Source organism: Salvelinus alpinus, chromosome 2 (assembly GCF_045679555.1).
Source record: "Salvelinus alpinus chromosome 2, SLU_Salpinus.1, whole genome shotgun sequence".
NCBI classification, from domain to species: domain Eukaryota; kingdom Metazoa; phylum Chordata; class Actinopteri; order Salmoniformes; family Salmonidae; genus Salvelinus; species Salvelinus alpinus.
Genome location: NC_092087.1, coordinates 72209723 through 72237687, shown reverse-complemented (window position 1 = coordinate 72237687; position 27965 = coordinate 72209723). Strand labels below are relative to the sequence as shown.

Below are 27965 nucleotides of genomic sequence, written 5' to 3'. Positions count from 1 at the left end.
GCTCGACACACATGTACTCACTCACACATACACACTGTTAAGGATCTGCGTTCCATGTATTTGCGTCTCTCTCTCTCTCACACACACACACACACACATAGAGAGAGAGAGAAAAACAGACCAATCAGTTAGGCCCTAGGGAATAATCTTCATGGCTAAAAAGGCAATTTTATGCAGTCTGGTGGGGATCCTTAGAGAGAGACTAGTTACAGCTCATCCCTGAGGGAGCCGACTGCGCCCTGAATATTGTTATTAGGTAGCATAGTGGTTAGAGCGTTGGACAAGTAACCCGAAAGGTCGCTGGATGGAATACCCGCGCTGACAAGGTAAAAATCTGTCGTCCTGCCCCTGAACAAGGCAGTTAACCAACTGTTCATAGGCAGTCATTGAAAATAAGAATTTGTTCTTAACTGACTTGCCTAGTTAAATAAAGGTACAATTATTATTTTTTAAATGTGGTGGTGTGCTGTCTGTAGACATTGGAACCATTATTTTGATAATACTGCCTCCATGTGTCCACAGGCAGACCTACAGTTACTACATCACATTACCTCATCCTTCACGTGAACTTTGGGAGCAAGAATCAGGGAGAATGACATCACTGGCTGCCTCCTTCCCTACCACTCAGTAGGACCTTCCTTGACCAATGTAGTGAGGACCTGAAATTAAGAGAACATTCAGCAGCGTGTTGGCATTACCTCAAAACGACAACAAATACTCTGAAGCCAAAATCATACCGATCACTTCTGCAGATGACTTGCATAACGTGCTCGGAGGAAGGCACTGTTCCGAAAACATTGGCCATACCCAATAAATCATTGGAAGCATATATATTATGCGACTTTCTTTATTTAAATGTACCTCTCCATTTGTCAGCACCTCTGACTATTTGGGTGTGCATTAACTGCTGCTTTTTATTTTAAAAATGATCCCAAATGCAATAAAACATTCTTGACACATGATTAAAGTAGATTTATTTATTATAAACATTGGAAAGGCAAACATGAAACACAATTGTCCTAATATTCTGGGAGTTGGGGGTGCTGGATAACATTTGGAAAATTGGAATAATACAATTGAGAAGAATGTTGGCTTCATAATAACAGTATACGTGATATTATAACAATATTGGAGGATGATCAGAAAAAGCAAAGCATGCAAATACAGCTCCTGCAAATACAATAACTGTACAGCCTCACATACACACATAGCAAGCACACACAATGACATGCATGCCCAACACACACAATTTGATTTGACATGCACGCCCAACACACACACCACCTGGGTGGTCCATACCCATACAGGAAGCCATGGGTGGGCCACAGAGGCTACTTCTGCCTTACTGAGTTCTAGGGGTAAGGCGCAGACACCCAACAAGTATCATCCCATACGGAACATCCATTGATTGAACATGGGCTGATTCAGCCTTACACATTTGTAAGTGTGCCACCAAGCTTCTGACCCTGGAAGTCAAACTAAAGAACAGCCTTCTTTTAATAACAGTAGAACAGCCTTTACTGAACTGGTATGAGAAAATTTGAAAATACTAAATAAATGATGGCAAGCTAATGCCTTTATAGCATTGAATGTGGCTTTGTTGTACCATTATAGCGTCAGCTTTTGAACTTCATAATGTCCCGTTTGTTCAAGGGAAAACAAATATACAAGCAGTTATATATACATTATTTACACATTGTTTCAGTGTTTGGTTTAAAGCATATATTTTTGTGTATGGTATTGGTTATTTTGCGTACTCATTTCACTACCCTTACTTCAACTGCTTAAGATGGAATTGTTTCCCCATTTCAATCCACACAGGTAACCAAAAAAATGGATATTTTGCACGAAGAGAAGAAATCACTAGCTTCATCAGTAGTAGTAATCACATTTTCAATATAAATATTATATATAGCCATACTTTGAGTACAGACTTGCAGAAACCAAAATAAAGAACAATAGCAGTCATTTTCTTGTGAAATCTCTAGGTATAAAACTAAATAACGTTTGCTTTTTCCCCCCTCATCACATAGGGGACATACTGGATCTTTTATGATCTTAGAGAGATATTTATTGGGAAAGGGTGCAAGGTTTAGCCTGGTCCCAGATCTGTTTGTGCTGTCCTGCCATCTCCTATTGCCTATGGGGCAGATCTTATGTTGAATTTTCACTTAGTCATGTATTGATGTCAATGCGAGACTAAGTGGAAATTCAACTTAACTGGAAGCTAGGATTCACTCCATACACCATAGTAGTTGGCAAAACAGCACAAACAGATTTGGGTACAAGTCTCACAAAGGTTGGGTTTGCATGGTGATGTTGGTGGGTGGATCACCGTTGTTTGAGCAGCACTCTGTACATGGCGAAGCCCAGCACGGCGAACATGGTGGCTCCCACGCTCACTCTCAACCAGAAGGTGGAGCTCTTCAGGTCAGCCTGTGTCACATGTCTGAGAAGAGAGAGGAGAGATACACAGAGAGAGAGAGAGAGGATCCAGCGACAGAAAGAGTGCGAGAGAAATAAACAGAGTGAGTGTGAGAGCACATTAGGTCAGAGTTGGCAGAGACAACAATATGTAATGCTTTTACATAACCTCTCTGCTTACACAGATGATCACGATACATGCTACAGTGCATTCGGAAAGTATTCAGACCCCTTCCATTTTTCCACATTTTGTAACATTACAGCCTTATTCTAAAATGTATTTTAAAAATCCTCATCAATCATCAATCCAGGTTTTTTTAAAACATTTTTGCAAATGTATATTTAAAAAGAAAACAGATTCCTTATTTACGTAAGTATTCAGACCCTTTGCTATGAGACTTGAAATTGAGCTCAGGTGCATCTTGTTTCCATTGATCATCCTTGAGATGTTTCTACAACTTGGAGTCCACCTGTGGTAAATTCAATTGATTGGACATGATTTGGAAAGGCACACACCTGTCTATATAAAAAGGTCCCAAAGTTGAAAGTGCATGACACGAGGTCGAAGGAAATGTTCGTAGAGCTCCGAGACAGGATTGTGTCGAGGCACAGATCTGGGGAAGGGTACCAAAGAATGTCCAAGAACACAGTGGCCTCCATCATTCTTAAATGGAAGAAGTTTGGAACCACCAAGACTCTTCCTAGTGCTGGCCGCCCGGACAAACTGAGCAATCGGTGGAGAAGGGCCTTGGTCAGGGAGGTGACCAAGAACCCGATGGTCACTCTGACAGAATTCCATAGTTCCTCTGTGGAGAAGGACAGACGGAAGGACAATCACCTATGCAGCACTCCCCCTATCAGGCCTTTATGGAAGAGTGGCCAGACGGAAGCGACTCCTCAGTAAAAGGCACGACAGCCCGCTTGAAGTTTTCCTAAAGGACTCTCAGACCATGAGAAACAAGATTCTCTGGTCGGATGAAACCAATATTGAACTATTTGGCCTGAATGCCAAGCGTCACGTCTGGAGGAAACCTGGCACCATCTCTACGGTGAAGCATTGTAGGTGGCAGTGGCAGGGACTGGGAGACTAGTCAGGTTCGAGGCAAAGATGAACGGAGCAAAGTAAAGAGAGATCCTTGATGAAAACCTGCTCCAGAGTGCTCAGGATCTCAGACTGGGGCGAAAGTTCGCCTTCCAACAGGACAACAACCCTAAGCACACAGCCAAGACAACGCAAGAGTGGCTTCGGGACAAGTCCCTGAATATCCTTGAGTGGCCCAGCCAGAGCCCAGACTTGAACCCAATCAAACATATCTGGAAAGACCTGAAAATAGCTGTGCAGCGACACTTCCCATCCAACCTGACAGAGCTTGAGAGGATCTGCAGAGAAGAATGGGAGAAACTCCCCAAAAATAGGTGCGCCAAGCTTGCAGTGTCATACCCAAGAATAATCAAGTCTGTAATTGTTGCCAAAGGTGCTTCAACAAAGTACTGAGTAAAGGGTCTGAATATTTATGTAAATGTTATATTTCAGTTAGATTTTTTTAAACATTTGCAAAAAATTTAAACAACCTGTTTTTGCTTTGTTATTATGGGGTAACGTGTGTAGATTGGTGCAGGGAAAAAACAATTTAATCAATTTTAGAATAAGGCTGTAACGTAACAAAATAGGAAAGAGTCAAGGGGTCTGAATACTTTCTGAATGCACTGTATGTAGGAATTCACTCAAAACAGTGTGGCTTTGAACCTCCGTACAGTTCTATGTACTAATCACAACTAAAGCTGCCAAAAGATGAACGTCCAACAGGATGAACAGATGAGACACTAGAAATATGCATTATTAGACTACATATGCATTATTCATTAATGAAGAGGAACATAACGAACAAGATTGGAATAGAACAAGATGGTTAAACAAGTGCCGAATGACGAAGAGAGAGGATCAAGGAACTCAGAATCAGGGAAAGTTTGGGTGAGACAAAAGAATAAGAGTGAGACGTCATGAAGATTTACATGAAAACAAACAGTGGTTTATGACAATCCACAGCACAAAATCCACATGAGAAAAACGCCCAAACTGCAAAACAGGGTCAAAACAGAGGCGATGAAAATCAAATGAAGAAGAAGAGAAGGAAGAATAACGTAAAGGAGGATTGTGAAACAGAAGAGTTGGAAGGTCTCTGAAAGAGTAAGGACCTGCTGAGAATGGCGGTGTAGAGCTTGGCCTTCACCGTCTGCACCAGCTCCGAGTTGATGAAGTTCTGCAGGTGGCAGAAGGTGCACCTGTTACAGGTACACATACAGCGCAGCCGAGCATGACTAAGGAGAGAGGTGCACCCACACACACACACGTGCAAAGACACACATACACAAGCACAAAGAAGAAGAGAGTTAGAACAAAGACCGATGCCACCAGAAAGGTTTCAGCTCTTTGGTCCATAGAGCTCATCTGTTACGGGGTTAAAAACCAAGAACACCCACCCAGGAAGAGAGGAGGATAATTGTCTAATTAAACACTGGGAGAGCATGACCACAAGTCTGATCCATTGTAGTCTTCACCTCACACTGTTGGGGTTAGTAAATCTCCCAAATAGCCCCTTTGGATCAATTTGGATAATTTTCAACATTGTTAAAATGTCCTTATTCCACCAGAGATAGAGGTTCATAGATTAAATAAAAATGCACTCGATTAAGTATGTGATACATTGATGCTGTCCCCCATGTGTTGGCTATGCTTCTGAGGAGTACAGTTCAGATGAGTCCAGTCCACCATGACAGAGGTGATCAGTGTGGACAACAGCCTGACAGGGAGAGTAGTGGGAGAAGGGGCACGCAAGGGCAGTAAACGTACAGTAGCAGCTAACGGCAAATTGAATCCTTTAACCACCACGTCTAACCAAGATGGTGGACACTGTTCACCCCAAGAGTTCAGAGTCTCTATATTTCAATGTGAAGTGGCACCAATTTGGGAAGTGAGGGATGAGGTAGAATTGAACAGCTAAGGGGCAGTTTTGGGGCTTGAGGTGGGGTTTTGGGGCAATAGGTTTTACAGCATGAGATGGGGTCTTAAATATTTAAAAGTATTTATTCTTGGGATTGTGGAGAGGATTTAAGGGCTTAAGGTAGAGCTTTAGGGTTTGAGCGAGGGATGTTAAGGTTCGACATGGGGCCTAATACAACAGAGTGACCCACTACCCACGGGTGCATGGCCATGGTGGCGAGTTTGGTGTAGATGTCTTTGCAGGGTGCGTCTGCCGTGTTGCAGGTGAAGGCCTGCGGAGGGGGCATCTTGTGCTTCCTACAGAACTCCAGAGGGGTGAGGGCGTATAGCTGCTTGGTCTCCTGGAGGTCCGACTTGGCTGCGATCATCATGCACGGCGTCTTGGTGTCCATGAAGTACTGCTGCAAAAGGCAGAGGGATATTGTTATTGGACACTGTTGTATTCCATTCAGCAATATACTTTTTAAAAAGACAATGAAAAGAGGTAAACGCTCCAGAGAAGAACATATTGGTAATAATATGGTAATAACAGATGGTTTCCGCTTTAAAAACATTTACTTTAATTCAGTGGTACTGTAGTTTAGAATAGTATTGGGTAGCCATCTTGAAATACTAAATAGACAAACAGGGATAGTAGAAGGACTGGTTGTAAACGGCACATACCTTGAAGACTCTGGCGCAGTACTCGAAGGAGTGGGGGTTGCTGGCATCGTACAGCAGACACACAATGTCACAAGCCAGGTCAGCGTCCGAGAGGACGTCAAAGTCTGGGAAGACCTCATGGAGCTGAGGGAGAGTAGAGGAAACAAAATGGAAGAAGGTAATGAACACACAGAAACACAGACAACTTTTAGACTGAAAAGCTGTGGACAAATAAACACCATCGAGTCGATTAAGAGTAAGTCAAAACAGACGACTCACCAGTAGGTATTTCTCCTGACCATACACATACGCAGTGCTGATAGCATAGTAGGACATATGCTCTTCACTAACGATGTTTTGACGCTGAGAGAAAAAAGGAGGGGGAAAAATGACTTCAAACATACAAAGTTTACCAATACCAAGAGGGATTCCAAAAAGTTTTAAACAGGCAGTAGACTGAAGTATTTGGAGTTGCGCGGAGTTGTTCAAATGTTGCTTCCGTCCAAGGAAGTTTTCCTTGCCACGACTTACAACTTACTCTTTGAGGGAATGAATTAATGTTGACACTGACCGTGAGGTTTCTTCCAAGGAAGGCTTGCAGGAAGCCACTCTTGCCACTGCCGCTGTCCCCGAAGACGTTACAGCGAAACACACTGCGCTGAGTCTGCTTCTTCTGCAGGTCAATCTTCTTGTCCCTCGTCACTGTAGAACGGAGAGGACACACACACTCTGTTAAGTTTATACAGCAAATGAACGTATATGAATGAATGCTATATATGCTTTGGATGTCTTTAGTCCTGTGCAGAATGTGGTTTCAGTAAGAGTAACCTCGTCCCTGCTCTCTAGATAGAGAAGTTAACACAACATGAAGTTCTAACACACAATGTTTACAGGTTGGCTGTAGACTAGAGCTTACAGCTAACTTTGGTATAAGTCATCTTCGTCTTCTATACTGTTAACTCAAATACGACAAGGTTCCAATTTAACAACATTTACTCAACCATATTAGCGCAATACATGACTTCCATTGCACTCAGGCCAGGTTCATCTACAACGAGACTCCTGCGCAGGCGCACTAATAACACCGTAATATATACACTGTCCCACATTCAGAGCCATATCTATAGGTCTCTGCTCATATCTAATCTAGCGGTCGTCTCAGTTGCCATGCCAACGGGTTGTCCTCCCACCTGTGATGGCCGCTGCCTGGGACTCCTGCTCAGAGATGATGGAGTAACCAAGGTAACCCAGGTACTCCAGGCAGCGCTGGACATCCAGGTAGGTGGTCAACCTGAGCACAGGGAAACACAGAGGAGTGAATGGAAACTGTCATACACTGTAAGAAACACTGTCTTGGGGGTTCATTCAGACTTCCATAGTTTAGATAAATGCACAAAGTGTATTGTTTGTTTAACACAGCAGTACATCTCTCGTGTGTGTGTTTGTGTGTGTCTGTCTGTGTCTGTACAGGTGTGATAAGGACCAATTGGAATCCACGCTTCAAGATTGTTTTGATCACACGGACTGGGACATGTTCCGGGTAGCCTCAAGAGAATAATATTGATATATACGCTGATTCGGTGAGTGAGTTTATAAGAAAGTGCATAGGAGATACTGTACCGCTGTGACTATTAAAACCTACCCTAACCAGAAACCGTGGATAGATGGCGGCATTCGTGCAAAACTGAAAGCGCGAACCACCGCATTTAACCATGGAAAGTGGTCTGGGAATATGGCCGAATACAAACAGTGTAGTTATTCCCACCGCAAGGCAATCAAACAAGCAAAATGTCAGTATAGAGACAAAGTGGAGTAGCAATTCAACAGCTCAGACACAAGACGAATGTGGCAGGGTCTACAGACAATCACGGACTACAAAAAGAAAACCAGCCACGTCACGGATACCGATGTCTTGCTTCCAGACAAACTGAACAACTTCTTTGCCCGCTTTGAGGATAATACAGTGCCACCAACGCGGCCTGCTACAAAGGACTGTGAGCTCTCCTTCTCCGTGGCCGACGTGAGTAAGACATTTAAACGTGTTAACCCTCACAAGGCTGCCGGCCCAGACGGCATTCCTAGCTGCGTCCTCAGAGCATGCACAGACCAGCTGGCTGGTTTGTTTACGGACTGTGGTGGAATTACTGTAATCAAAAGGACTTTTAGATTTCTTCAAAACAATCAAACTTTATTATTCAATTATTGCCTTAACGGAGCTGGTAGGTAACGCACAGCCCTCAACCGCAAGGCTCTCCAGAGGGTAGTGCGGTATGCACAACGCATCACCGGGGGCAAACTACCTGCCCTCCAGGACACCTACAGCACCCGATGTCACAGGAAGGCCAAAAAGATCATCAAAGACAACAACCACCCGAGCCAATGCCTGTTCACCCCGCTACCATCCAGAATGCGAGATCAGTACAGGTGCATCAAAGCTGGGGCCGAGAGACTGAAAAACAGCTTCTATCTCAAGGCCATCAGACTGTTAAACAGCCATCACTAACACAGAGCGGCTGCTGCCTACATACATACTTTAATAAATGGATAACTAGCCAGTTTAATAATGCCACTTTAATAATGTTTACATATCTTGCATGACTCATCTCATATGTATATACTGTATTATATACCATATCTTGCCTATGCTGCTCGGTCATCGCTCATCGATATATTTATATGTATATATTCTTATTCCATTCCTTTACTTAGATTCTTGTGTATTAGGTAGTTGTTCGATATTGCTGCATTGTCGGAACTAGTAGCACAAGCATTTTGCTACACTCGCAATAACATCTGCTAACCATGTGTATGTGACCAATAAAATTTTATTTGAGTGCGTATCTGTCTGTCTGTGCGTTTTCAGGTCTGTCTGTCTGTCTGTCTGTCTCTGTATAGATGCCTGTATGTGTGTGTCTGTATAGATGCCTGTCTGTATAGATGCCTGTCTGTGTGTGTGTCTGTATAGATGCCTGTCTGTGTGTGTGTCTGTGCGTGCGCTGGTAACCTACGTCCACTGGGACAGGTAGCCCTGGTAGGTGATCCAGCCTTTGTTGTTGGTGCACACCGTGTTGTTGACGTCGGGACCCCAGGGCATGTAGGGGAACACGTCAAACAGGTCCTTCAGCTCCTCTGGGGACAGGGCACAGTCCCGGTCCTGAAAAACACACACCTCACGGGTCATTGGCATCTAGAACATAAGGACACGCACTAGCTTGACCACTCGATTTATGGTTCATTCACTGCCAGCAGGGTTAAGAAACGGTTTGACTTTTGTTAGTCTGAAATGTTGGCTCCAATCGGATGGTATCATTTACCACAGGAAAGGTCAATACCTTGTCATGTTTGTCGAAGACACTCTGGAGGAAGAGGTAGGCATTGTGATTCAGCTCGGTGGTGCAATCTGGAGGTATTTTCAACCTGGAGGTACAGTAGAGGTGGGGAACACACACACAGACACACCACAACAGTCAGATGGAGAATCCTGGAAAAATTACGAGATAAATGAGAACACAGATTAAATTATGGCGTCCTCAATGGACGCTCTGCAGGGGGGAGAGAGAGAGAGACTTGTGGGTAATTGAGGTCAGAGCCAGAAGGGGGATGGATGTTAATCCTGACTGTACTGGGGCTTAGTGGCCCATCTCAATCTGAAGGAAGGGAGGCAGACATCTTTTGTTGTACTGGGTGAAGCCGAAGTGTATTTCTGCATGGGAATCAATGTTGATATTTATTATTACTTATTGGAAGTCTCTAAGGCTCAGATCGTCCTTGAGAAAGACAAAGGCAATAAAAGCATGATGAACTAAGCACACGGAACGGTCAATATCTGTGCCTGTGGGTAGAGGTAAAGACATGCACAGTAATAGGTAGGCCTGGTAATTGCCACGATACAATATTACCACGATACAGATTGCGATTCGATACTGTGTTTTTATTGTGCGATTTGATTTTCCAAACATACTGCTCACCATATGTTTGCTGCAGAGGGACAAGAGAAAACAAGTTTGATCAGTCATTGAAATAAAAGCGCTGAAAAATTGTCTCCCTATTTAAAAAGAAGATTGAGAACAAGCTATGAAGGAAAAATACTGGAGTTTTGGTGCAGGTACAGGCAACTAGCGTAAAAATAATATTTTACGATATTGTCAAAACGATACAATATTTCATCAATAATAACATACCGATATGAAACTGTATTGATTTCCCCCACATCACTAATATGGGAAATAGTTTGTTGGTATGGGTGTAGAAGCAGACAGTACACCCTGGAGGAACAGGTTGTAGTGGACGTGTAGAAACAGGCAGCACACCCTGGAGGAACAGGTTGTAGTGGACGTGTAGAAACAGGCAGCACACTCACGTGAGTGGGAACAGGTTGTAGTGGACGTGTAGAAACAGGCAGCACACTCACGTGAGTGGGAACAGGTTGTAGTGGACGTGTAGAAACAGGCAGCACACTCACGTGAGTGGGAACAGGTTGTAGTGGACGTGTAGAAACAGGCAGCACACTCACGTGAGTGGGAACAGGTTGTAGTGGACGTGTAGAAACAGGCAGCACACTCACGTGAGTGGGAACAGGTTGTAGTGGACGTGTAGAAACAGGCAGCACACTCACGTGAGTGGGAACAGGTTGTAGTGGGACGTGTAGAAACAGGCAGCACACTCACGTGAGTGGGAACAGGTAGTCCTGGTGGAGTTCCAGGTCGTCGTCGTAGCCAAACCTCCTGAGGACCGTCCAGGTGGTCTCATGTCTCCCCCTCTGGATGAAGAGGGTGTGGAGGAACAGGAACCCTGAGGACCACCACCATGATATAGGTCAACTACAGTGTGTGTGTGTTCGGAATGTGGAATATGGGGACATTATTCAAACATACCCCAACATGCTCAAACATGGTGCTTCAGAAAGGTGTGACTAGTTTGATAAGAAATGCAGGACTGAGATGTCAAAGAAACAGAAAATTACACACATTTGGATCAACAGGAAGTTCATTGTCTTCGCTCCCTCCCTTTGTCAATAGAGCATACCTTTGAGAGTGAGGCCGTTGTCACACACACCGTCGATCACATTCTTCCTCACAACGTTCTTCACATCCTCCAGAGCCTGAGACGCCAGTGGGGCATTAAAGCATGTCCTCTGCACACGCACACACACGCACACACACTGAAATAACTATTTGAACCCTTCACCTGAATGGAAAAGGGCTAGTGAACTTGTTAGTGCACTTGTTCTGCTGTAGGAGTCAGAGTCACAGAGTTGAAAACTCACCTGAAAGAAGTTGAGCTCATTATCATTGAGAATCCCATCGTTGTCCAGGTCTGATACCTTGAAGATGCGAGTCAGCGCTTTGATACAAGCGGGCTTCATCTGGGAATCAAGTCCAATCAACAGTCTAATGACACAGTTGGCCTCAAAGTAAATGTGAGACTTTATGAACAATTTTTATTCTGTAACATTCTGTCAACAGGGCATCTTCACTCTTTACCCGTTTCTCCTCTGGACAGTATAAAGGGCCAGTGGGGTGCAGGACAGCCTTTTGGGCGTAGTAAAACAACTCAGATATGTTCTTCAGGTTCTTTGCTGAACACTAAAAGAAAAAAAATATGGAAATACAGAAAGAAGAGCATACAAAATATGAATTTCATTCATCCTGAAGTAATATTAACCAACATTTCAAAAACAACAACGCGTTTGCTGTGCAGAACTAAAATACCTAAATACTTAAAGCTGGAATCTTTAAAAGTGTGAAAACAGCCACGTCCATTTGGGATATTACAACAACAAAGAAGTTACTGCAAACAACGAACACTGCAAGCTGCTCGACGCACCTCACCTCCGTTTCGTCCACAAAACAATAACAAAGGTGCTGAGATGCGGATTCCATCTTTAAGCTGTGCACGGCAAACTCCCTCTCTTTCCACTAGATGGGTCAGGAAAGTGAGAGTTGTTTACAGTAGAGTATAGTAGTGTTCAAGATCGGTCTCCATAGTGACCTGGCTGGCTGGGGCCTGGGAGGATCTACCAGCCGGGGATTGGTCTGAGAGATAAGCCAATACTAATTAGACAGTCTGTGAAACATGGAGAAGTTAGCAGCCAAGCTGAACTGTGGACATGCTTCTATGGCTAGCTGGGTGGAGGAGAGCCATGGGGGTCAAACTCCAGGCTTGATTGGATCAGTTTGATTGTCAAGTCTGTTTTCTTGAATTGACAATCAAACGTATCCATAGTACACCTCTTGGACGAGGAGCACACACGCGCACGCAACCTGTCTATTAGGCCTAATATTTCTAAAAAAATGCATGTACACTCACATACCGACTTGAGCAAGCTATAGAAATCCCTTAGCAATAACTGCATTAAGAGTCTAGACTGAAACCAATACCAAACTGACCCGTGCGTCACGCTAAGCACATGATTGACCCATGGAATTCCCACCATGAGAAAAATAGCATGAAGCGCGTCTGGGTGAAGGTCCTACTCATAAATAATGCCTAACATAGGTTCTATAGCCTAAGTGCATATACAGTAAACAAGCACAACATATAGTCTTAGTGTATATAGTGTTTGTATGGACTCACTGTCACCCTGCATGATGACGGTAAAAGCTACATAGATAGAGAATGTAAATCTGGGACCAGCTTTAAACCCTACAGATTTAGATTTACAACATGTAACATTTGTAAGCTGTATAAGCAGCACACCAAAAGCTGTATAGGCTGTAGAAGGACTGCTACAATATGAGCACCACCCCTGCTATACATCTTTAATAGATACTAGAACTGTTCAAGCCACTCTTTAAACAGTACATTGATTTATCTTCAATGCAGCCCCTGTGCTACATCTGAAGGTGTTTCACTCCTCTGTAAAAGCGATAAGTGCAGTGGTGTGAAGTACTTAAGTAAAAATAAAGTACTACTTAAGTCGTTTTCTTGGGTTATCTGTACTTTACTATTTATATTTTTTTACTACTTTTACTACTACATTCCGAAGGAAAACAACGTACAGTTGAAGTCGGAGGTTTACATACACCTTAGCCAAATACATTTAAACTCAGTTTCACAATTCCTGACATTTAATCCTAGTAAAAATTCCCTGTCTTAGGTCAGTTAAGATCACCACTTTATTTTAAGAATGTGAAAGTCAGAATAATAGTAGAGAGAATGATTTATTTCAGCTTTATTTTCTTTCATCACATTCCCAGTGGGGCAGAAGTTTACATACACTCAATTAGTATTTGGTAGCATTGTCTTTAAATTGTTTAACTTGGGCCAAATGTTTCAGGTAGCCTTCCACAAGTTTCCACAAGTTTCCAAGGGTGAATTTTATCCCATTCCTCCTGACAGAGCTGGTGTAACTGAGTCAGGTTTGTAGGCCTCTTTGCTCACACATGCTTTTTCATTTCTGCCCACAAATTTTCTATAGGATTGAGGTCAGGGCCTTGTGATGGCCACTCCAATACCTTGACTTTGTTGTCCATTTTGCCACAACGCATGCTTGGGGTCATTGTCCATTTGGAAGACCCATTTGCGACCAAGCTTTAACTTCCTGACTGATGTCTTGAGATGTTGCTTCAATATATCCACATCATTTTCCTACCTCATGATGCCATTTATTTTGTGAAGTGCACCAGTCCCTCCTACAGCAAAGCACCCCCACAACATGATGCTGCCACCCCCGTGCTTCACGTTTGGGATGGTGTTCTTCGACTTGCAAGCCTCCCCCTTTTTCCTCCAAACATAACAATGGTCATTATGGCCAAACAGTTCTATTTTTGTTTCATCAGACCAGAGGACATTTCTCCAAAAAGTACGATCTTTGTCCCCATGTGCAGTTGCAAACCGTAGTCTGGCTTTTTTGTGGCGGTTTTGGAGCAGTGGCTTCTTCCTTGCTGAGCGGCCTTTCAGGTTATGTCGATATAAGACTAATTTTACTGTGGATAAAGATACATTTGTACCTGTTTCCTCCAGCATCTTCACTGGGTCCTTTGCTGTTGTCCTGGGATTGATTCAGCACTTTTCTGACCAAAGTATGTTCATCTCTAGGGCGTCTCCTATGCGTCTCCTTCCTGAGCGGTATGACTACTGTGTGGTCCCATGGTGTTTATACTTGCGTACTATTGTTTGTACAGATGAACGTTGTACCTTCAGGCATTTGGAAATTGCTCCCAAGGATGAACCAGACTTGTGGAGGTCTATAATTGTTTTATGAGGTCTTGGCTGATATCTTTTGATTTTCCCATAATGTCAAGCAATGAGGCACTGCGTTTGAAGGTAGGCCCTGAAATACATCCACAGGTACACCTCCAATTGACTCAAATTATGTCAATTAGCCTATCAGAAGCTTCTAAAGCCATGACATAATTTTCTGGAAAGCTGTTTAAAGGCACAGTCAACTTAGTGTATGTAAACTTCTGACCCACTGGAATTGTGATACAGTGAAATAATCTGTCTGTAAACAATTGTTGGAAAAATTACTTGTGTCATGCACAAAGTAGATGTCCTAACCGACTTGCCAAACTATAGTTTGTTAACAAGAAATTTGTGGAGTGGTTGAAAAACGAATTTTAATGACTCGAACCATGTAAACTTCCGACTTCAACTGTACTGTTTACTCCATACATTTTCCATGACACCCAAAAGTACTCGTTACATTTTGAATGCTTAGCAGGACAGGAAAATTGTCTAATTCACACACTAATACCTGGTCATCCTGACAGCCCCTAATCTGGCGGACTCACTAAACAAACATTCTTTGTTAATCAATGATGTCTTAGTGTTGGACTGTGCCTCTGGCTATCCGTAAATTAAGAAAACAAGAAAATGGTGCCATCTGGTTTGCTTAATATAAGGAATTAGAAATTATTTCAAATTTTTACTTTTGATAATCAAATATATTTAAAACGAAAATCTTTTAGATTTTTACTCAAGTAGTATTTTACTGGGTGACTTTCACTTTTACTTGAGTCATTTTCTATGAAGGCATCTTTACTTTTACTCAAGTATAACAATTGGGTACTTTTTCCACCACTGGATAAGTATACATGATAAGTGTGCATGATAAATGATAAGTGTGCATGATAAGTGTACATAAAGTGTAAATGCTGGTAAATCTAAATGGGCTGAGTACAGTGGTTGCTCCACTAAAAGTTTTGTGATTTTGCTGCACGACTTAGAGGTAATTTGTGGTTTAGTACGGTACCCTGCGTCACTACTTCATTGCTCCAGACCAGCGCAAGGGGGAGTTAGAGCACTGATTGTGCTTTTGGGTCCCAAGGCGCTACTGTGTCTCTGTAGTACTGTAGCCTACTCCTGACCGGTCATGTTGTACAGCGCCTTAGTGGCGCAGTGGTCTAAGACACCGCATTGCGGTTGTTGCTACAGATGCTGGTTCAATACCCGTGCCAGCCTCGACTGGGAGATTCATGAGATGACTGTAGGTTTTTGGTTTCTCTCCCTCTAAAAACATAAATAATTCTAAATAACAAACGTGCTTTATTTACAAATTTGTAACAATGTCTCACCCCATGTTTAAGAATGGCCTTTCCCCCCCCCCCCCCCCTCACTCATTTGAAAATGAAATAATCTCCAAAATAGTTGTTTTTTAAACTAAGCGATTATCATTATTATTAATTTAGAATGATATAAAAGCCCCTTGGATATTCTCACAGATATATTATTAACAGGACAATATATACTGGTCATGGCTCCCAAGTGGCGCACAATGGGATTGCCTTGCAGTTCTCCAGCTGTATCCACTGAAAGTGCGAGAGGTTCAAGGCACAAGGGCAGGGGGCACGGGATGAACCGCAGAGCCACGCATAGAAGACGGACCTAGCCCATGGGGAAGGGAGGAGGAGGAAGGGGGGGTGGGGGGTGGACCCTCAACCCGCCCCACTGGGTAGCACAGAGCAACACCTTAAGGGGTATTGCACTAATAATGGCGCTGACTAGGGAAACGTTCCCGCTGTTCTTAGTGCCAGTCTGCACATTCAAACTAAAACAATGTAACTAATAATGTGTGAAAAATGCCACTTAGATATGAATTTGGAGGGCAGATTTTAAATATGAAAGCATTAGACCTCTCACTAAAGGCATCACTCAAAAGTTATACTTAAATCCAAACTGGATTTAACGAAAGATTACATGAAAAACACACATTTGTAAATCCCGAACTTTAAAAGTAATTGGAAAGGTAGATAGGAATTATTTGTGACATTGTGGTTACAATAAAGAATGTAAACAAGATGTAGTGTTTTTATTTACAGTAGTGTTGGATAGCTGGTGGCATTTTGAAAAACAGGTTTTCAAACACTTGTAGCCTATTAGCAGGATAAGACTCTTTATAGCCCTGCTACTGTAGGTGAAAGTCACACCTTTCCAGTACTCCTCACCCTGCATCAAACTCCACCCTTAACACAGTTACCATTCAAAAATGAGCTGTTTATCTATAAAAAAAATAAAAAATAAAAAGGCATTACGACGAAAGAGAACAGACGAAATGGACATCGTTTTCATCAAGCCAGCTTCTTTCTATGGTGCTACCCAAAATGTATATAACCTATCAATGTGTAGGCATACCGTGTAATAAAATTAATAATTAAATAAAGGTTAAATTAAAATTGTGTACTAAAAAGTGAATGTGGTTTTGCAGAAAGGGACAAAGGGCTGGACAACTGGCCACACCAAAAAAAAACATGGTTGCCAAGAAAGTGGTTAGTTTTGCTAGATTCTTAAAATGCATACGCAGCATTTGTTTGTTGGAGTCGCGGTACCAATCTGCCGATCTGATGAAGGTGCACATGGATCAGATTCAAACTTTGAAGACCGAGATCGAGTCATTGAAGACAGACCAGCAGAAAGAGAAACATTATCGGAGGGCAGAGATACGGGCGACAGCTGATGCATTGGTCCAGAGTCAGGCGGCATTGGCGGAGAGTCAGGCAGAGAATGACGCGTTGAAGAGGGCGAGGAACGAGATGGAGTCACAATCCATGCCAGGCACACCTGTGAGCTCTGGAACTCCACCTCCGACAGGCAGAGTCAACATACCTGGCGGGTTCATCAGATTGTCGGTTCACCCTGACATTTCTATTCCTCTTCTGACAACAGAACTTGACCAACTGCTCACCAGGCACAGCAAGGGCCGTCCGGACCGTTCTGCTGTTCTGCTATAGCCTAATAAACAAACGCAGGTGGCTTATATCTTCTAAATGTTTTAAATGCTTTATTATCCAAATGTAAAAGCATATACTGTACAGCACAGTATTTCTTCATCAGCATCTTTATGCTATCGTTAATAAAATGATAAAAATACTCTTTCAAAATGCCGATGTTTATTTAGTTATGGGTCCATAACGAATTACTATGGGAATAAATATTACAAAAATATTGGAATAAAGTTGTCTAATGAAGGTAAACAAATTGTTGCTTACTAGAAAATACTCTTTCAAACACACACGGTCACGTTGTACAGCGCCATTATGGCTATTAGCAGGTAGCTGGACAATAGACTTGCCTAGGAGGGTAGGGGGAGAATTCTATCGTCAAATGTATTTCTTAGTTAGGTTGGCTGTATCACAACCGGCCGTGATTGGTAGCAATTTCAGTTTAATCCACTAGAAAAGACAAAACAAATAACACAACAAAAAGTATTATTTGTATTATTATGTATCACATCCAACCGTGATTGGGAGTCCCATAGGGCGGCGCACGATTGGCCTAGCGTTTCTCTCCCTCTAAAAACAGAAATAAATGTTTGTCTTTACAAATATTATTTTGTCCTTTATTCAGATTACAATCGCTCACTTTCATTTTTTTTGAAAATTAAATAACCTCCAAAATATCGTTATATATTATCAAGTTGATGGCAAAGTCATATAGCCCGGCACCTAGATAAAGCTGGGTGACTCACTCATTCATGGCTTTGGATCAAAATAAATAACTACCAACACGCTTTCTGATAGTCTTTAATAAAGAAATGTTTTGGTTATCCTGACCTGGACACCATGTACAGTAATATAATAGTCCATTATGGACTATTAGCAGGACAATATACCGTTACCAACACCTCTCTGTGTTGGTGGCGCAGCTGTCTAAGACACTGCATCACAAAATGCTGTTAGTGTGACCTTTATTTAACTCGGCAAGTCAGTTAAGAACAAATTCTTATTTACAAGAACAGCTTTCTCCTTCCTCCCCGTCGGGGAATTGAACCCCGGTCTCCCACGCGCCCACACGACACAGAGATTCTTTAGCTAAATAGCCCAGTACTGTAGCCGACCGTCACGTTGTACAAAGCCATATTTTCCATTCCATCCTAATGGAAACCCAGAGGGTTTTTCGTTTTTATTGGAATAGAAACACCATAGTATTAATCAAATTTATTTAGCAAAATGTATTAAAATCAGTCCCATATGCCATGTTCTTACAAAAAAAGGGGTTGAATTCTCTAATACAGCCACTATTGAAGGCTATCAAATGCTTCTCAAAGATGCCCACTGGTGGTCAAACTAGCACTAACTAGCATTAATGGTACCAGTGGTTAAATAACGTGCGATAGAATTCTGCGGCACCATGCAAGCTGTGCTGCAGTACGCTGCAACTTTTAAAGGACAAACCACTGTAGGTCAGTGGCTTTTAGTCAGCAGCCTCTATGCAATATCTGGCGATGCATCACTACTCTGGGTAGTAAAGTCACAGTGCTACAACACAGTGGGTGACTCAGTACAGAAGCCCTCTGGCAGTCTCACCTCCACACATGTCTCTATCTCAGTGTACTGGTTCATGACGGGCAGGATGGTCTCCATGCTGCTGTGTTCCACCAGGTCAGACTTGTTCCCGACCAGGATGACAGGAACCCTATAGGGGGAGGGGGGGGGGTGCAATTGTAGTGTGTGATAGTTTTGTATTCTGGTGAAGTCTTTCTTGGAAAATAAATATTTCTGATCTCAATTGCACTTCTTAGAAATAATATTATCAAGTGGTGGGCCTGCATGCATGAAGCTAGGCCCACCATGACTTGTTGTACTTCTAGACTGCTGTTCTACTGAGAAAATGTGTACATTTACTGAAATGACTCGTTGTGAAAAGCATGGACTTGTGTCTATGACTCGTGCCCATCTCTTTCAAAACTTTAGGAAAGCATCCATGCATAGATCATATATTTAGGAGAAAACACATTCATGTAACTTCATGTAGAGTGCCTTTTACAGTGACCAAGTTGGGTGAACCCTGCTAGTGGTTAAGTATTGCAACACACATACCACATTGGATACCCACTACTACACTGCAACCCCCATACTCTTCATGTCATAGGTCATTAAGACGATAGCGTTACCATTGCAAAGCTCATGCAGGAACTGGGCTACATACGAACCACAACTAAACCTAGACTGTATCCCTCACCTGCTGTCCTTGTCTGTATTGTCATTTATAAGTGGAATCCAATGGCTGGTCACCTAAAAGAAAACAAGATGGTGAAGATACAAAAAGCAAACATGAGTGTGAACTGGCTGATATCAAAACATAAATGTGCATACAGTACTTCAAGAATACACAAATAAAATTAAATAGCCTAGGCTATGTCAAGTACTATGACTAAACTCACCTTCTCAATGGACTTCTTGTTGTTGACGGCGTACACTATGCAAATCACATTGGCCTGTAAAGGGAGCGACAACCATTACAATCTGGACTCGGCAGTACTCTCAAATCTCTACACACATCTTTCTACAATACTGGACATTGATTCTAATATTACCTTTGATATCTCTGAAGACAACTGCTCATCTGTTTGTTCCGCCTCTGTGCATGTTAAAACATGCAGTTCGTGAACAACAGGACAGTATTAGTGTAGTAGTTCAGTGTACATGGCTTGAATGTACAATAACATGCTTACCCATGGTTTGCATAATACAACAGAGATAAGGTACACATTATATAACTACACTGTTAGTACAGTTACAGTACCTGAGTAGTCTACTATGTGTGTAGGAACTCTCTCTGGGGTGACGTCTGCCGGTATGGTGATCTCTTCAGCCCGGTAGGGCACCTGTTACAAGGAACCAACCAAGGATGACCATCATAAAGAAACACCAATGGGATACTCAAAACGTACATTCTACATAAGGTCGGAAGTTTACATAAACTAGTTTTAATGACTCCAACCTAAGTGTTTCAACCACTCCACAAATTTCTTGTCAAAAAACTATAGGTTTTGGCAAGTTGGATGACAAGCATGACACAAGTTAACAATTGTTTACAGACAGATTATTTCACTGTATCACAATTCCAGTGGGTCAGAAGTTTACATACTCTAGGTTGACTGTGCCTTTAAACAGATTGGAAAATTCCAGAAAATAATGTCATGGCTTTAGAAGCTTCTGATAGGCTAATTGACATCATTTGAGTCAATTGGAGGTGTACCTGTGGATGTATTTCAAGGCCTACCTTCAAACTAAGTGCCTCTTTGCTTGACATCATGGGAAAATCAAAAGAAATCAGCCTAGACCTCAGGAAAAAAATGTGTAGACCTCCACAAGTCTGGTTCATCCTTGGGAGCAATTTCCAAACGCCTGAAGGTACCACGTTCATCTGTACAAACAATAGTACGCAAGTATAAACACCATGGTACCATGCAGCCGTCATACGGCTCAGGAAGGAGACGCATTCTGTCTCCTAGAGATGAACGTAATTTGGTGCGAAAAGTGCAAATCAATCCCAGAAAAACAGCAAAGTACCTTGTGAAGATGCTGGAGGAAACAGGTACAAAAGTATCTATATCTACAGTAAAACGAGTCGTATAACGACATAACCTGAAAGGCCGCTCAGCAAGGAAGAAGCCACTGCTCCAAAACCACCATAAAAAAGCCAGACTACGGTTTGCAACTGCACATGGGGACAAACATCATACTTTTTGGAGAAATGTCCTCTGGTCTGATAAAAACAAACATAGAACTGTTTGGCCATAATGACTATTGTTATGTTTGGAGGAAAAAGGGGGAGGCTTGCAAGCCGAAGAACACCATCCCAAACGTGAAGCAAGGGGGTGGCAGCATCATGTTGTGGTGGTGCTTTGCTGCAGGAGGGACTGGTGCACTTCACAAAATAGATGGCATCATGAGGGAGAAAAATTATGTGGATATATTGAAGCAACATCTCAAGACATCAGTCAGGAAGTTAAAGCTTGGTCGCAAATGGGTCTTCCAAATGGACAATGACCCCAAGCATACTTCCAAATTTGTGACAAAATGGCTTAAGGACAACAAAGTCAAGGTATTGGGAGTGGCCATTAGAAAGCCCTGACCTCAATCCCATAGAAAATGTGTGGGCAGAACTGAAAAAGCGTGTGCGAGCAAGGAGGCCTACAAACCTGACTCAGTTACACCAGCTCTGTCAGGAGGAATGGGACAAAATTCACCCAGCGTATTGTGGGAAGCTTGTGGAAGGCTACCTGAAACATTTGACCCAAGTTAAACAATTTAAAGGCAATGCTACCAAATACTAATTCAGTGTATGTAAACTTCTGACCCACTGGGAATGTGATGAAAGAAATAAAAGTTTAAATAAATCATTCTCTCTACTATTATTCTGACATTTCACATTCATAAAATAAAAGTGGTGATCCTAACTGACCTAAGACAGGGAATTTTTACTAGGATTAAATGTCAGGAATTGTGAAAAACTGAGTTTAAATGTATTTGGCTAAGGTGTAAGTAAACTTCCAACTTCAACTGTAGGTAATGCATGTATTATAACTGTTTATTAGTACTACTGCTGATCATCAAGACATGCGTCTCCCACGGGGAGTTAACAGTCTACCCGATACAATTCAAAGCACTCTCAGTTTGAGAAAAGTGCTTCATAGGCTGAATAGACATTATTCAATCTATTTACTAAACACAGAGAGGTTCCAGGAAGCTTCTTTACGTACCACTTGTGGGAACTCCTCGCTGACCAGCGACATGATCAGGGAAGTCTTCCCCACCTTGGCTGTCGGAAAAAAAGACAAAGAGGGTGTCATACTGGCTCAGTGTCACACCTGGCAATGAGACTCTTCTCCATTCTAGAATTGACAGAGGGAGAGGCAATTTGCTCAGCCTCACTTTCTATTGCATTGTTATGTGTACGTAAAGTAACTGTTTTAGAATTGCAGCCTGTCATGCATTGTTTCTCTGTACATTTCAAACATCATAGATGGCAAGCCTCTATGCTTTGTACAAATTGGCAGTCTGTCTGGTGCTTCACACACACACACACACACACACACACACACCCACACCCACGGTGAGATAGTGATGCTGCTGCAGTGAAATATTCTATCCCTGGTCTCCTACACCAAGTTGCCTCCCAAATCTAAGACATGAGCATTGGCTCTAAGCCCATTCGTGGCCAGACAGAGCTACTTGACAGCTTACTAAATCACAATAGGGCTTTGCTTTAGAAGGGAATTGAATTTGGCAAATGTGAAACATAGAGCCCTGGGTTGCTGTATAAACAAAACAGTGCATTCGGAAAGTATTCAGACCCCTTGAATTTTTCCACATTGTTACAAAAATTTCTTAAATTGTTTCCCCCCCTCACATAATACCCAATACCCCATAATGACAAAGCAAAAACAGGTTAATAAATGTTAGCAAATTTATTACAAATAAAAAAATGACATCACATTTACATAAGTATTCCGAACCTTTACTCAGTACTTTGTTGAAGCACCTTTGGCAGCGACTACAGCCTCAAGTCTTCTTGGGTATGACGCTACAAGCTTGGCACACTTGTATTTGGGGAATTTCTCAAATTCTTCTCTGCAGATCCTCTCAAGCTCTGTCAGGTTGGATGGGGAGAGTTGCTGCACATCTATGTTCAGGTCTTTCCAGAGATATTCGATTGGGTTCAAGTCTGGGCTCTGGCTGGGTCACTCAAGGACATTCAGAGACTTGTCTCGAAGCCACTCCTGTGTGGTCTTGGCTGTGTGCTTAGGGTCGTTGTCCTTTTGGAAGGTGAACCATCGTCCCAGTCTGAGGTCTTGAGCACGTTTTCATCAAGGATCTCTCTGTACTTTGCTCCGGTCATTTTCGCCTCGATCCTGACTAGTCTCCCAGTCACTGACCGCTGAAAAACATCCCCACAGCATGATGCTTCCACTACCATGCTTCACCATAGGGATGGTGCATCCCTGACCAAGGTCTCCCTACCAAGGCCCTTCTCCCCCGATTGCTCAGTTTGGCCAGGCGGCCAGCTCTAGGAAGAGTCTTGGTGGTTCCAAACTTCTTCCATTTAAGAATGATGGAGGCCACTGTGTTCTTGGGGACCTTCAATGCTGCAGAAATGTTTTGGTACCTTTCCCCAGATCTGTGCCTCAACACAATCCTGTCTCAGAGCTCTACGGACAATTCCTTTGACCTCATGGCTTGGTTTTTGCTCTGATATGCACTGTCAACTGTGGGACCTCATATAGACAGGTGTGTGCTTTTCCAAATCATGTCCAATCAATTGCATTTAACACAGGCGGACTCCAATCAAATTGTAGCAACATCAAGGATAACCAATGGAAATAGGATGCACCTGAGCTCAATTTCGAGTCTCATAGCAAAAGGGTCTGAATAGTTATGTAAATAAGGTATGTTTTTTATTTTTATAAATTTGCAAACTTTTCTAAAAACCTGTTTTCATTTTGTCATTATAGGGTATTGTGTGGAGATTGCTGAGGATGAATATTATTTAATCAATTTTAGAATAAGGCTGTAACGTAACAAAATGTGGAAAAAGTCAAGGGGTCTTAATACTTTCCAAAGGCACTGTATAAGAAACCCTGTTATTAGAGAGAATCATACACTACATAGCCAAAAGTATGTGGACGCCTGCTTTTCGAACATATCATTCCAAAATCATGGGCATTAATATGGAATTGCTCCCCCCTCTGCTGCTATTAACAGCCTCCACTCTTTTGTGAATGCTTTCTACTAGATGTTGGAACATTGCTGCTGGGACTTGCTTCCATTCAGCCACAAGAGCATTAGTGTTCGATGTGGTTGAGGTCAGGGCTCTGTACAGGCCAGTCAAGTTCTTCCACATAGGGCCATATGTGGCCCGCGACCTGATTCAATAGGGCCCGCGGAATCATGCTCAGATCAAAGAATTTGCGATAGTAAAGTTTTGAAAAACATATTTTTTATTAAAATTAAAAGTCCAAGGAATACTCGCCTTTCTGTAATGATTTAACACCCATCGCTTTTGAACATGTATTTTGAAGGCACGTATAAATAACAACTGCACGAGGACAGACAGTGACTGACAGGCTGACACGTTACAAATAATAGCTAGCTAGAAATTGCGCAAAAATTTGTTTTTCAAAGAAAAGTAGACAATGAATGTAGGGTGTTTTTTGGTCTTTTTGCACATCAGATGTACAGCCTTGTCAAAGCCTTCAAGGGAAAATTAATCCTCCTGACCCGCCAAGTAGAAGCCAACAATCTCACCCACCTTCCTACACTACTAGTCTGTTCCCTATCAGATGACCAGCGGGTGAAGTATACATCGCTGCTACGTGCTTTGAACGGGGAGTTCGTCATTTTGGGGATTTCAAAGAGTTGTAAAATGACATGCTGTTGGTTTCCTCTCCTTTCACCTTCAATGTGGATAACGCTCCCACTGACCTGAAACTTGAGTTTACTGATCTTCAGTCTGATGCAGTGATTGGAGAACTATTCAAAACAATGTCACTAACGAGGTTATATGCATCTCGCTTAACAAAACTTTCCAAAGATTAGGAGTCATGCTCAGAAGATGTTTGTACTGTTTGGGTCAACCTATGCATGTGAACAGACATTTTCAGTGATGAAATATAACAAGTCAAGGCACAGATCACCTCTTACTGACTTTCACCTCTCTGCAATCCTGCGCAAAGCGACGTCAGAAACTATATCCGACTTCACTGCTCTAATCAATGCCCATCAGAGACTTCTCCCCTCACACTGAGTAGTTTAAATGTAATGTTGAGCTCTCACTTTCTTCTGTTTTTGTGAAAACCCGTTAACAAGAGTTCTGTCCGTGGTGCTGAATGCACAGTGTACTTTTCCCTCCGTGTAGTTCATTGCATGTTTAATAATGAAAATACCTACCAAAAGGAGAACATGAATGTGGTTCATTTCTGTGCATGTTAAAAAAGTTAAATAAGTAGCATGTCTGGGCGTGATTTACAGTAGATATATCTGTCAACAGTCATACATACACATGATGTATAATCCTGTAATATGATTCTGGCATGCAATGGAGAAAATATATTCTAATGTGGCCCTCCATAGAAAATAATTGCCCAGGCCTGGTCTAGAATGCAATTTTATGCTGTAGGGTTAAGATTCCCCTTCACTGGAAGGGGTCTAGCCCGAACCATAAAAACAGCCCCAGACCATTATTCCTCCGCCACAAAACTTTACAGTTGGCACTATGCATTCGGGCAGGTAGCGTTCTCCTGGCATCCGCCAAACCCAGGTTCGACCGTCGGACTGCCAGATGGTGAAGTGTGATTTATCACTCCAGAGAACGCGTTTCCACTGCTCCATAGTCCAATGGCGGCTAACTTTACACCAGTCCAGTCGACGCATGGCATTGCGCCTGGTGATCTTAGGTTTGGCTGCTCGGCCATGGAAACCCATTTCATGAAGCTCCCGACAAACAGTTATTGTGCTGACGTTGCTTCCAGAGGCAGTTTGGAACTCGGTAGTGAGTGTTGCAACTGAGGACAGACACTTTTTACGCGCTTCAGCGGTCCCATTCTGAGAGCTTGTGTGGCCTACCACCTTACGGCTGAGCCGTTGTTGCTCCTAGACGTTTCCACTTCACAATAACAGCACTAACAGTTGACCAGGGCAGCAATTTTACAAACTGACTTGTTGGAAAGATGGCATCCTATGACGGTGCCACATTGAAAGTCACTGAGCTCTTCAGTAAGGCCATTCTAATGCCAATATTTGTCTATGGAGATTGCATGGCTGTGTGCTTGATTTTATTCACCTGTCAGCAAAGGGTGTGGCTGAAATGGCCAAATACACTAATTTGAAGTGGTGTCCACATACACTACATGGCCAAAAGTATATTTAAAGTGGACAGGTGCTGCCTAGGTGAGTCAGAGTGAATGTTTTGAACACATTAACTAAAGCTGACATTTAGCTAGGGCAAACTTTATTTTTTATTTCACCTTTATTTAACAGGTAGGCCAGTTGAGAACAAGTTCTCATTTACAACTGCGACCCGGCCAAGATAAAGCAAAGCAGTGCGACAAAAACAACACAGAGTTACACATAAACGTACAGTCAATAACACAGTAGAAAAATCTATGTACAGTGTGTGCAAATGTAGAAGAGTAGGGAGGTAAGGCAATAAATTGGCCATAGAGGTGAAATAATTACAATTTAGCATTAACACTGGAGTGATAGATGTGCAAGTAGAGATACAGGGGTGCAAAAGAGCAAGAAGATAAATGATATGGGGATGAGGTAGTAGGGTGTGCTATTTACAGATTGGTTGTGTACAGGTACAGTGATCGGTAAGCTGCTCTGACAGCTGATGCTTAAAGTTAGTGAGGGAGATATAAGACTCCAGCTTCAGTGATTTTTGCAATTCATTCCAGTCATTGACAGCAGAGAACTGGAATGAAAGGCGGCCAAAGGGAGTGTTGACTTTAGGGATGACCAGTGAAATATACCTGCTGGAGCGCGTGCTACGGGTGGGTGCAGCTATGGTGACCAGTGAGCTGAGATAAGTCGGGGCTTTACCTGGCAAAGACTTATAATGACCTGGAGCCAGTGGGTTTGACGACGAATATGTAGTGAGGGCCAGCCAACGAGAGCATACAGGTCGCAGTGGTGGGTAGTATATGGGGCTTTGGTGACAAAAACGGATGGCACTGTGATAGACTACATCCAGTTTGCTGAGTAGAGTGTTGGAGGCTATTTTGTAAATGACATCTCCGAAGTCAAGGATCGGTAGGATAGTCAGTTTTGAGGGTATGTTTGGCAGCGTGAGTGAAGGAGGCTTTGTTGCGAAATAGGAAGCTGATTCTACATTGTTAAGATATCAAACTGCTTAGATAAAGGCAAACCATGCACTGATGACAAAAATGCAATGTGGACAGGCAGTTAGTCAACATCACAGCAGATGGTAAATAGCCAATGTCACTTGGGTCTAAACATCAAATTGTTTAGGATACTAGCTAGATAGCTATGTTATGACACTACTAGCTGAGTAGAGTGTAGTGTAGTTAACATCATGGTGTGTGTGTGTATGTGGTAGTGTAACGTTAGCTATAAAACTGGATGAACCTAGTGGCACACAGCTAGCTAGATAACGTTATTCCTCCGAGTCCTTTCATCAGCATCACGCACTCCTCCAGCTGGCTGTCATGCATGCAGGTTCGAGCTTGACAGTAAAACAGAACGACGGAGTAGACCAAAACAAATCCACTTACGCTCTCCCACCAGTAATATTCTGACGTCCTTCCGCATCTTCACCACTGTTGAAGACCAAATCTGCAAATGCGTTCATGAAATCATTTATTCTCTCGTGTGGTTGAATACAGCCAGCGTTCTGCTATGTGGCCTGGTTTACGTTTGCATTTTCCCAGTTGAGCTTCACCAACATAAACCTAACTGACGCTGCGTTCGAAGTAAATGCCCTGCACTGAATGATATTACCAAACGGGTCCTTTGAAAGAGTTAACCTCTCAGACATAAAGCGTAGCTGCTAATGTCGACATTTATATTATTAGTCATTCGTCTGCACACAAACTTGAATGTTACGACCGCGTGAAGCTAGCCTGAACATGAAATTACGACCCGCCTCCAACGAGGCGAGCGAGGGGACAAATATTGTGCAGCTACTATAACAACGCAAAACTCCATTCATT

General features: G+C 42.6%; 1 protein-coding gene across 4 annotated transcripts; it reads right to left on the bottom strand.

Annotated features, from left to right (window-relative positions):
* Nucleotides 1-957: 957 nt before the first annotated feature.
* LOC139567691 (mitochondrial Rho GTPase 1-A-like) lies at nucleotides 958-27883 on the bottom strand. 4 transcript variants are annotated; one of them, XR_011673454.1, is made up of 20 exons: nucleotides 27528-27883; nucleotides 21996-22054; nucleotides 20033-20114; nucleotides 19824-19867; nucleotides 19671-19724; nucleotides 19469-19521; nucleotides 18814-18922; nucleotides 11551-11652; nucleotides 11334-11432; nucleotides 11093-11201; nucleotides 10735-10858; nucleotides 9400-9484; nucleotides 9076-9221; nucleotides 7258-7358; nucleotides 6639-6769; nucleotides 6347-6430; nucleotides 6089-6211; nucleotides 5620-5826; nucleotides 4621-4743; nucleotides 958-2449 (listed from the first exon to the last, which is right to left on the bottom strand). XR_011673454.1 is itself a non-coding variant. In XM_071389100.1 (20 exons), exons 1-20 carry the CDS (start codon nucleotides 27562-27564, stop codon nucleotides 2332-2334), a joined length of 1953 nt encoding a protein of 650 aa, XP_071245201.1. In that variant the 5' UTR covers nucleotides 27565-27882; the 3' UTR covers nucleotides 958-2331. The 4 variants fall into 4 exon arrangements, 3 of the variants coding, with proteins under 3 accessions (XP_071245201.1, XP_071245200.1, XP_071245202.1); XM_071389100.1 differs by having other exon boundaries at nucleotides 5624-5826; nucleotides 11093-11168; nucleotides 27528-27882; XM_071389099.1 differs by having other exon boundaries at nucleotides 5624-5826; nucleotides 27528-27881.
* Nucleotides 27884-27965: the final 82 nt, after the last annotated feature.